At 37.1% G+C, this 12,026-nt stretch overlaps 1 protein-coding gene across 7 annotated transcripts in view; it reads right to left on the bottom strand.

Moving 5' to 3' along the window:
- RHOT1 (ras homolog family member T1) overlaps window positions 1-12,026 on the bottom strand; it is a 112,248-nt gene that overhangs the window by 29,446 nt on the left and 70,776 nt on the right. For 2 of the 7 annotated variants that reach the window (XM_037992532.2, XM_037992531.2), the window contains exons 19-20: window positions 11,687-11,782; window positions 9,882-10,004 (exon numbers count right to left, since the gene is read on the bottom strand). The exons of 2 other annotated variants lie outside the window; for them this stretch is intronic. In XM_037992532.2, the coding sequence (XP_037848460.1) occupies window positions 9,882-10,004; window positions 11,687-11,782 (219 nt within the window). The remainder of the gene's footprint in view (window positions 1-9,881; window positions 10,005-11,686; window positions 11,783-12,026) is intronic. 3 more of the 7 variants (XM_073004840.1, XM_037992534.2, XM_037992538.2) reach the window with 2 other exon arrangements.

Here is a 12,026-nt window from a genome sequence, read left to right as displayed (position 1 = left end):
GTCTCACAATCTCAGCTCACTGCAACCTCCACCTCCCGGCTTCAAGTCATTTTTGTGCCTCAGGCTCCCGAGTAGCTGGGATTACAGGTGTGCACCACCATGCCCAGCTAATTTTTGGTATTTTTAGTAGAGATGGGTTTTTACCATGTTGACCAGGCTGGTCTCAAACTCCTGACCTCAAGTGATCCGCCTGCCTCAGCTTCCCAAAGTGCTGGGATTACAGGTGTGAGCCACTGTGACCAGCCCCTTTTAGACTTTTTCTATGTATTTTTTACATAGCTGCAAACACAGTGTGTGTATAATTCTATATATTTTTCACACTTGTTATAAGGCATGGACTTCTTCATCCATTATGGAAACATTCTAAATAGCTGGATTATATTCTATTATCCTATTGCTGGCTATCTCCTTTTGTTTTATTATTTTACTTTTCAGAGACAGCGTCTTGCTGTGTCACCCAGGCTGGATAGTGCAGTGGTACAATCCTAGCTCACCGCAGCCTTGAACTGCTGAGCTCAAGTGATCTTCCTGCTTCAGCCACATAAGTAGCTGGGACTACAGGTGTATGCTATCATGCCTGGATAATTTTCATTTTTCTTGTAGAGATAGGGTCTTGCTATGTTGCACAGGCTAGTCTTGAACTCCTGGCCTCAGCCTCCCAAAGTGCTGGGATTACAGGCATAAGCCACCATGCTCAACCTGGCTATCTCCATTTATTTGTGGCTACAAAAAAAAGACTATCTTTCTACATAAAATTTTTCTCCATATTTAGGATGTTTTCGTTAAGATAGACTTCCCAGAATTAAATGTTACAAGGTCAAAAACGTGTATGTGTGTCTATGTAAAAAGGGTTTTTTCTAACCTAGTGATATATCAAAATCACCAAACTTTCCTACTCTATGTGGAATAAGATCATTTAGTTAAGCAGTATGTCTTTTTACAACATTAGAAATAATGACTAAATGTTGAATATAACCCTGACTAATCATTCACAGTTTGTTAGAGCTTTCAAGTTCTTAGTTGAAAATTACTGTGTCTGGGATGTTGGCTTTCTGGCTTAGAAGTGCTGAAGGCCCATAAATATATCAGACGTCAAGTTCTCCTTGACATAGGTGTAGGAGCCAACCAACACATCTGGACTTCGGTTTTATTAAGGCCGCTACTTAATGCAGAGAGAAGAAAATGTTGCAAAAATTCAGGTAATAAAGAGTTAAATGAATAACTGTGTGAACAGTCACACAAGGCATATGCAGACTGGCCAAAATTCCTATGTACCTTTGCACTGAGTATCTTTAGTGCAAGGGCATACAAAATACTTTTAATTAACCCTGCAACTTAAGGTGAATATAAAAACATGAACTGGCTGGGCACAGAGGCTCACACTGTAATCCCAGATCTTTGGGGGGCTGAAGTTGGAGGACTGCTTGAGGCCAGGAGTTCAAGACCAGCCTGGGCAACACAGAGGAAGGGTAAGAATTCAGAAATTGTTACCCAGATATCAATTAACCTTGTCTTAGACTGTAAGCTGTTATGCAGATGAAAAGAAAAGTTCAGTAGAAAATACTCAAAGGGGCCGGGCGCGGTGGCTCAAGCCTGTAATCCCAGCACTTTGGGAGGCCGAGATGGGCGGATCACGAGGTCAGGAGATCAAGACCATCCTGGCTAACATGGTGAAACCCCGTCTCTAGTAAAAAATACAAAATATTAGCTGGGCGTGGTGGCGGGCGCCTGTAGTCCCAGTTACTCAGGAGGCTGAGGCAGGAGAATGGCGTGATCCCGGGAGTTGGAGCTTGCAGTGAGCTGAGATCCAGCCACTGCACTCTAGCCTGGACGACAGAGCGAGACTCCGTCTCAAAAAAAAAAAAAAAGAAAATACTCAAAGGAAGCAAAACTGAGAGACTTTACTCAGAGGAGCTCCAGAGAGTCATTTTTACCAGTCTTCCCCACAATTTCTCAGAAATGTATTTGAATTTCCTATTTTTCACTCCTCTTCTCTCCATCTTATTCTTTCCAAAATACAACTAAGAGATGTACAAATGCACTAATGTGAATGGTCTTCTAATTTTACAACTCTATCCATATATATATATCTCAGGTATAGATTTTTAAGATAATACTCTAAAACAACCAACATAACTGTAATGCGAGTGTATCTAAAGTTACCAGGGCACAGAGATATCATATTTAGCTTTTTCTTATTTGTAATTATGTATCTCAAGTTGAAAACTATACTGAGGTCACCAAACTACAGTAAATTTTTCTGTCTTTATTTATTTATTTAAACACAGGGTCTTGCTCTTATTCAGGCTGAAATGCAGTGGCATGAACACAGCTCACTACAGCCTCAACCTCCTGGGCTCAGGTGATCCTTCTGCCTTAGCCTCCCATGTAGCTGGGACCCCAAAAGCATGCTACCATATCTGGCTAATTTATGATTTTTTGTAGAGATGGGGGGTCTTAATACAACTTTGTTGCCCAGACTGGTCTGGAACTCCTGGGTTCACATAATCTTACTGCCTCAATCTCCAAAACTGCTGAAATTATGAGTGTGAAACACTGTGCCCAGCTCTATTTTTTTTTTTTTTCAGACAGAATCTCATTGTGTCACCTAGGCTAGAGTACAGTGGCACAAACACAGCTCACTACAGCCTTGACCTCCTGGACTCAAGCAAACCTCTCACCTCAACCTCCTATATAGCTGGGACCACAGGTGTGAGCCATCACACCCAGCTTTTTTTTTTTTTTTTTTTTACTTTTTGTAGAGACAGGATCTCACTTTGTGACCCAGGCTGGTCCCGAACTCCTGAGCTCAAGTGATCCTCCTGCCTTGACCTCCCAAAGCGCTGGGATTAGAAGCATGAGCCACTGCACTTGGCCCTTTTCTATTTTCAAATATTCCACTTAAAAAAAAGTCTTCTGAGGCTGGGCATGGTGGCCCATGCCTGTAATCTCAGCATTTGGGAGGCAGAAGAAGCCAGATCACTTGAGGTCAGGAGTTCAAGATCAGCCTGGCCAACACGGTGAAACCCATCTCTGCTAAAAATACAAAAAATTAGCCAGGTGTGGTGGTGCATACCTGTAATCCCAGCTACTTGGGAGCTGAGGCAGGAGAATCGCTTGAACCTGGGAGGTGGGGGTTGCAGTGAGCTCAGATAGGGCCACTGCACTCCAGCCTGGGCAACAAAGTCAGACTCTATCATAAAATAAAATTAAAAAATAAAAATTTTAAAATAAATAAATAAATAAATAAAATAAAATATTAGAAATTAAAAAAAAAAAGTCTTCTGAACTCTCTGCTTTTATTTCTCCAAATGTTTCAATCTGGTGAAGTATTTTCTTTCTTTCTTTCTTTTTTTGAGATGGAGTCTTTGCTCTGTCACCAGGTTGGAATGCAGTGGTGTGATCTCAGCTCACTGCAACCTCCGCCTCCTGGGTTCAAGCAATTCTCCTGCCTCAGCCTCCTGAGTAGCTGGGACTACAGGTGCGCACCACCACGCCCAGCTAATTTTTGTATTTTTAGTAGAGACGGGGTTTCACCATGTTGGCCAGGATGGTCTCAATCTCTTGACCTCATGATCTGCCCTCCTTGGCCTCCCAAAGTGCTGGGATTATAGGCGTGAGCCACAGTGCCTGGCCATATTTTCTATATCTACTTTTAATAATAATGCCACTATAGCTAATAACAATTTTAATAAGGACAATTCTCCTAACTGAGCCAATAGGCATAAAATATTTCAATAGGATATTTATTAGGATAAATATTTAATAGGATAAAATAGGTTAAGGAATCAATATACAGTGTCTAGCAGCTTCAACACAAACCATAAGCAAGCTGTTAACTGAGCATGCCTAAATAATAACACACTTTGGGAAAGGACACGGGTGTGTACTAATGTCAAGAAATGCTTCACCAAGCATTAGAAGCATCTGAGTTTACAGATGATCAGGAATACAAAGGAAATGCTCCAATATCTATATGTTAACTAGTGATACTTAAAGATCATGTAAGACAAACTTCACCTTGTCATGTCCTTTAATATATTAACCAAATGACAAAAAATTTAAAAATTATAAGAAGCAGCAGCCTACTTAATGAAATCTATTAAACTCTTGTATAACTTTAAATATATAACTATGTATACAAATTCACGAACAATCTTATAAGGACCTTCATACAAGGGAATAAATAAGTTTCATAAGAAACTAACGCAGCACTTCCTTGGATAAAATATTTTACTATAACGTAATATTCCAAGGACTCTTAGATTTCCAACATTTAACAACATTAAGATTTTTAGAAACCTATCCTCTTCATAAGGCAATCCTATGAAAAAGCAGTTCATTTTTGTCTGACAATATTAAAATCCTTTTTTCAACAAAGGACTCATATTAAGTAATGAATTCACGCTACATAAAGGAAGAACTTGGGTGATTATTAAAGCAATATGGGTGAATGAAGTAAGTCATTAATGAATGGCTTAAATGTCACACATATATTTAATCTAAAAATACATTATAAATAGGGTAAAAAATGCAATAGGTATGCTGTCCATCACGCTTTTGGGCCTCTGTAAATACTCAGTGTGAACTATGTGCTTGGTTGTCAAACTCTAATGCTGCCACTGAACTTAAGAAGCAGCACGAACCAACAATGTATATGGCTAATGCAAATAATAAAATAGAATGAAAGAAATCCTAAAACCAAAATATGCACAAAGGAAATCACGCCCAAATAACAAACTGTAAAATAAACAATATTTGATTAAATAACAGGTTGGAGGAAGTGATGGGATTATACACAAAAACCTAGCTGGGAAGGAGATTGAGAGTATTAAAAAATTACTAAGTGACACAAACAAACAAATGAAAACAAACATCTAAAAAAAAGGAAAAATTAAAGTTCACGACACACTACAATCTAGAAACATTCTCATGCAAAGCAGGAGTGTTCTCAAGTCAGAGTAATAAATACTTAATAAATAAAAATCCTGGGTAGTTCAAACCAACAATCAAGCTCATCTACATATAATCACTTTCAAATTTAAAAGATATTTAAAATTTAAAATATATTTAAAAGATCTTTTTCTCCAGTAATGTAATTTATACCACTTGAAATGAAAGTAGTCCCAAAGATTAAAATCATCTGACCACATGTTAATCATTCTCCAAATGTATTTAAATTTAAATAGTTCCAGTTATTCATAAATTAGTCTAAAGGAACACATAAACCTATCCAGATCTAAGAGTGAGATCATAATTACCAAGAGAAAGATTACATGTGAGATAGATGTGTGTTGAACACTACTCTCACATGTCAAAGTCAATATACATTCAATTAAATTGGAAATAATTTTTATTATTTCTATATTTAAAATATATAATGTTAGTAAATAAGTTCAAGAAAAAAGACATTTTTTTTTTCTCATAAAAGAAAAAACACTTGCAGAAATTAACCTCTTGAAACTGCCTAAATTCATTATCAGGTTATATAGCACTTTTCTTTTTAGCATGAAGGACTAACATCACTGAAAATATAAGCAAAGTTAAAAAATGTTTTTCTTAGAGACATAATATTTAGAAAGATGCGTAAAAGCAGGTTCCATATCTTCTTCATTTTCAAATTTTGCCCCAGTTCACAGCAGGTTCCTATTCAAAGCAGGTACTTAAGTACTCTGAATGAATAAACCAAATCAAGGTGGGGTTAGGAGAGAGTAGGGTAATAAGAGAATGTGGCCTCAATCAAACATGTATCATATCTGGTAGCAATTTGTATTTCAGTGACCAAAATTTTTACAAGCACTCTAAAACAACTGCTGATTTGAGACCAATACTTGTCTACTAATTTAATTCTCTGTAGACATTCAATGAAACTTTTTACTTAAATAAAAATGACGGCTGGGCGAGGTGGCACACATCTGTAATCCCAGCACTTTGGGAGCCTGAGGCGGGCAGATCACCTGAGGTCAGGAGTTTGAGACCAGTTTGAAACACGGCGAAACTAAAAATACAAAAGTTAGCCGGGCAAGGTGGCACCTGCCTGTGCTCCCAGCTACTCAGGAGGCTGAGGCACAAGAATCACTTGAACCTGGGAGGTGGAGGTTGCAGTGAGCTGAGATCATGCCACTGCACTCCAGCCTGGGTGGCAGAGTGAGACTCCATCTCAAAAAACAAACAAACAAACAAACAAACAAAAAAAGACAAGCCTTTTAGAACTGCTCTTTTACAATTCTAAATCAAACACTAAGCATGGTAGTTCTGATATCTAAAAACAAAGACTTAGGACCTAGTGGTAGGTGAGAACCCTCCCTATGAATAAACTACAGTGAAAAAGTTTTAAATGACTTTTACTTAATCAGTCTTTTTTGTGCTTAACATTAGGATATGTCTAACACAGGAAACCAATAGTGACCAACTAATAACAGCTGCCAAAACCTGAGAAGTTAACAGGGAAAAGTGGTTCCATTCTCATCCCACCACCCAATAACTTTTTCCAATTTTTCATGGGAAAGGAGTAAAATGGTGGTGGTGGTGATGGGACCAGAGACATTTTCATTCTGTAGGTGTCCTTTTCCTGGGCCTCCATTTTCACAATTAGGCCATACCTTAAGACTGAGGTTGCAAGCTGGTGGACCATAAGCATGCTTTGCTCTGATTAGTACTTTAAAAATTTGTTAATTAATTGCTAATCTCTAAATATCAGGAAATTTCACACCAAAGCCTTGATTTCCAGTCTCTCGTAAAACCAGAAAATCTGGCAACACCAGACCTGTACAACAACAAATGGCCAGAGCTGAGTGGTGGCTGCCTCTTTTAGACAGTGCCTGTCACAGTCCCCACCTCTCCTTGTTTCTTATACTTGGCCACCTTCATTCTTTTACATTATCCATCCAGGACCTGTGGGCACTGAGTTTTTGGCCCCCACCTACCTATCTTACTTACCTTTCATAAAGCAGAAGAAACTCCAGTATGCAGCCCCTAAAATTCCACTGTACTTCTCTTAAATAATTGAAATACTAACGGAGATAAGGAAGGAGCTGTTTGAAAAGTACACTGGATCCTCTACTTGTTGTTTTCATTCTTTCCATTCTTGATTACCAGATGTCAGGATGTGTGCTGACATTACCATTAAATTACTACCAGTTTATAAACAGGTATGACCAAAACTTACTGATTTCTCTTTGAGGGTCACTATATAATTTACTATGTGCAATTGTATTCATTTAATGCACAATCTATCCTATTTCATTTGAAAGCTAACTAAACCAATTTTATTTGAAAGCTAACTAAACCAATCTAGGAATAAAATTGTCACCAGGGACACAGACGATGAATCAATCTGTAATTAAGGACAATCAAGAGTTTCTAGAATAGGTAAAAAAAAAAAAAAAAAAAAAAAATAGGTGGTTTGTGATCAGCAATTATGGGGAGCCAAGGTAAGTCCACCAAAATAATATATCAAATAGATGTTGCTTGCTAATTAGATAAAATTATGATATTGGTAGATCAGAGGAATATGGAAGAAATTATATACTGATTTTAGAAAAATCCTTCATGAAATACCTGATAAGATAGGAAGATAAAATGTGGGCTGGATAATAACATATTTTTCATTGACTGAAAAATCCTTTCCCAAGAATTTTGAACCTGTCACTATACTATAGGGCTTGCTCAGTTTAGTACTCTCTCTCTTTCCAACCTCTGGGTATTCAACATCTTTTTTTTTCATCAGTAACTTGAAAGACAGTACATATCTACCAAATTTGCGAACAGCACAATGCTTAGAGAGATATATAATGGGACGAATGACAGAAATAATGTTCGAAATGATTGAACTAGAACAAATGGATCAAAAAGAATAATATGACATTTAATAGAGATATGTATGTATCTGCATTTAGATTTAAAGCATCAACTAAAAAATGCCAAATACACAATTAGAAAGGAGGAGACATCTGTCTCTTCATATGAAAAACATCTGACTTTAATTAACCCCAAGATAATATATGTCAACAGTGGGATGGGACTGCCAAAAAGTTAATTCATGCCCTAGACAGATGCTGTCCTAATTGTGAAACACAGCTGCCCACTGTTCTGGACTACTCACACTACAACTGCAACACTGCTTTCTATTCTTGGTGGCACCTTTTAAGAGGTACTGTGAAAACCTAAGGGGCTTTCAGATGAAGACAACCAGGAATGATGAGTTCACTAAACCATCTAATTTAAGAAAAGGCTGAAAGAAATGGGGATGTTCTACCTGGAGAAGAGAAAATTAGGGGAGACATGATGGCCGTCTTCAAATGCCTGAAGGATTGCTATGTTGAAGAGGGAGTAGAATAGTCGTATGTTGTTCTAAAGGGCAGAACTAAAACTAAAGAGAGAAAGTTATAGGGAAAACATTTAGTTAAAAAAAAATAATAAAAGCAAAAGCAAAAACGCTTTCCAATGAGGCAAGCCATCAGCAGATAAACAGCACTCTCTCAGGAAGGCTTGCAGGAAGGCATTCTAACAGGAGGTTAGGCCAGATGAATTCCAGAATCTCTTCCAACTCAACGATTCCCAAAACTGGAGCACCTGAGTGTTGTTTGGTTTGAACTAGCCTTGCATTTTCTGTCAGTCATCATGAGAGAATCTGTCTATGTTACTACTTTACAAGGTGCTGAAGCACAGAAGCAGAACTTTGCCACCAAATGAGTGTGGTGATCCCTTCAAAGCAGTCACCTGAGATGGTTGCATTCTTATTCCAGAGCTGCTAGTGCTCGAAACATCACTGAAACTCTTAGAATGCCTTCAAAATCAGTTTCTGACTCATAGAAGAAATAAACTCACTGTTTCACAGATACATCCACTATATTGCTGGTGGATACAAACTATGGTCATTTGATATAAAGTCTAGCCCTCAGTGAGTGTCCGAATGGTGAGCCAAATAACTGACCCATTTCTAACCAAAATTGAATATTTAGCTTGATCATCCATCTTAATCCAGCCCAGCTCCCAATGACTTTTAAATGATTTCAAAAACCTAATGCATACAAATATGACATCAGGTACAAATTAGTATTCAGCTCTTAAATGCTCAAAAAATGTAAAACTGTTTTGAACAAAGGTAGCATGATCAGAATAAGAATACAACCTTCCAAGATTATTGCTTTGAGGGAATATATGCATCCTTTTTTTTTTCTCTTTCTTTCTTAAAAGCGTATTACTTTATAGGATTACTTCATGCTTTTGGTTCAATTATAAAGACCTAAAAAACCAGTACTACAGATCTTTTTCTCTTTTCCATATTCCTTTGAGTTCTTAAAGCTGGTTATTATCCTCATGTCTAGAAACCATGTTCTTTCAAATAAACACTCCAGGTGCTTAAAAGTAAAAGTAGATTATAATTATAAATGGTTTCAAGAATAGAATATTTTTTCAAACCCAAAATACTGTTCGCATTACTATGGTTTTAATGAGATATATTATTTCAATGTAAGCTGAGTACAGTATAATATAATATCTTTCATTTAGGATCAATGTGTCTTGTCTTTACTACAAAAGTCCTAATCTATTTCTATTATTTCTATAAGTCACAGCCAAAAGATTTTAATTTCCCTATACATATTATCTTTTAATAGGAAAGATAATTTATCTTCCTTATGAAAAAAATCATCCAAAATCTTATTTTACAGTCCTCTAAATATACCTATTAATTTTAAAACATTATTAAGGATGCTTCCAAAACGAAACATTGTCATCACAGTGAGAATTTTAGTGGAAGTTAGTTGGGCATCAGTCAGCTTGTCTTTGTAGTGAGTATCTGTATAATAAATAGTTATCCACTTTTTTCTTTTGTATTTTAACAGAATGCCTGGTACCCAGTAAATAAAGTTAAGAACCTGTTAAGAACTGCAGTGAAGATTTTGTTCTTTACAGATTGCAGCAAGTCTGAGTTGAGGAAGTTCTGACAGATGCAAAATGTACACCTGTTGCAGGTGCACATACAGCGTAACCGGGCATGGCTGCGAAAACACACAGAAGGACAGGAGTTGAGTTCTTACTTACAAATATGGCACAAGTCAGGGCGTGCCAACTTAAAAAAAAAAAGACTTAGGCACAAGCAACACTCTTTGTAGAAAGGAAAAGGACAGTGTGGGGCATGCTAAAGTTGTGCAGAATTCCACATTTACCAAAAACATAATAAACAGTAATAGCTTCCTCCTCCCTCCCTGTAGAAAATCTAGGGAAAATTAGCTGACACTTTTGTTTTTTTTGGAGGGGGGATGGAATTATTATTACATGGATTTTTGTGGAATAAATATGCACAGCAATAGATGGCACCCTTGTCTAAATTAATAAAAAGAAAAACTGAGTAAGCCATAAGCACCCACCAAAAGGACAAAGTTTGCTAGCGTTTAAATAAGCATTCCCTCCTCCTCCTCCCTCAGCATACACACATGCCTGAAAACCAGGAAGGAGAAGAATGATAAATACACAAATGAGTCAAAAGACAAGTATATTCAACCCTGAGAAGATGTGAACAACAACGTCTTTACTTCATCAAGCACCCTGGCTCTCAAAGGAACTAAATCGAGGTGCTTTATAAATTTCTACTCAAATAAAATATAGGGTTGATTTCATCTGCTACCCAAACACAGAAGCTAAATATGACAGTATGAAACTCTGGGTAAGGATGTAAAAATCAACAATGGATCCAATTGAAATTAGATATGAAATTTAGGGAGGCTTTTTGACTCCTTTCTGGTTGAGTAGAGTTGTACTAGTTGGTGCAGGCACAAGGGACAACCCATTTCACCTCAGCTCTAACTACCAAAGTAGGGGGTCTCCAATGACTGTTCAGTGGTCAGAGCCACTCATTCATACAAAGCCATCACACCACCCATGAAGAGGTACTGGCTCAGAACCCACTCAGAAGAGCACCACCTGATGAATCAATGACATCAATTCCTGTAACACCTGAACATTTTTTTATAGGCTTCTCAGTCAAAGGACTGGCCCAATCTGACTTGGCTTAGCTTGTGAGATCTGATGAGACCACAGCACACGGTGGCATGGTTGTGGCGATTAGCAGCATTCCAATAATGCCTAATTCCCAACATGAAGAAAAACAAGAATTAATTTTTAAAAAAATCTTTATAGGCTCAAGACATTCCTTTTTCATTTTTTTTTCATTTTTTTTTGACTTGTGATGATGAACAAATCACTGCTACTAAGTCACTGCCAGCTGTCATACTGGAATCCATCTGTTATTTTATAAATCAAATCTGATTCTTTAACATACACAAGGCTCCACCCACCAAAAAGGAGAGATGCAAAGTATGCTTAGCAACAGGGAGATGCTTCATGAGAAGTAGTTTGGGATTAACCGTATAAACAAGTGGTCCATGTATGTACATTTATCATATAACACACATACACACATGCGCGCACACACACACACACAGATGTAAAAACACAGTGTAGATGTAAAAACACAGTTGCAGTTACTGTAACTACAAGATTAAAGAAGTACATTTATGTAGTAAGGAAGACAACGTAATATACAGTTAGGCAGCAAGCCTGACCAAGCAGTGCGTTTCTACATAATTACTAAATGTTAATTATGGCAAGAAAGGAGATTTGGTCATTCTCTAAGAAAATATCAACAAAATCCCACAGAAGTCATAAAGAAAAAGTAACTTACAAAGCAGTTTTTAGAAAGACCCAGATTTTTCTCAAATTCTCTATTCTATCAGTGTGGCCCATGTCTCGGGAGAGTCTGTCTCTGTAATGATCCTCTCTGTAGATAACATACATGAGAGTTTTAAAGCAAAGGTAAAACATAAATAAGGTTTTGGTTATTCTATAATAATAGGAATGACTTGTCTTCGAATACAAATAGAAATTCAAGGGTTTGTTGCATCTAAAAAAAGTATTAGGTAATAAAATAGCAGTAAAGTTAACTCTGACTTTAAAAATCTGTACAAATCAACACCTTTTTGAAAAATGTCAGTCTTGGTTTATAGCAATGTTTGATTATTACT

The sequence above is a fragment of the Chlorocebus sabaeus genome, chromosome 16 (genome assembly GCF_047675955.1).
Source record: "Chlorocebus sabaeus isolate Y175 chromosome 16, mChlSab1.0.hap1, whole genome shotgun sequence".
NCBI lineage: Eukaryota > Metazoa > Chordata > Mammalia > Primates > Cercopithecidae > Chlorocebus > Chlorocebus sabaeus.
This window is presented reverse-complemented; position numbering and strand designations above follow the sequence as displayed.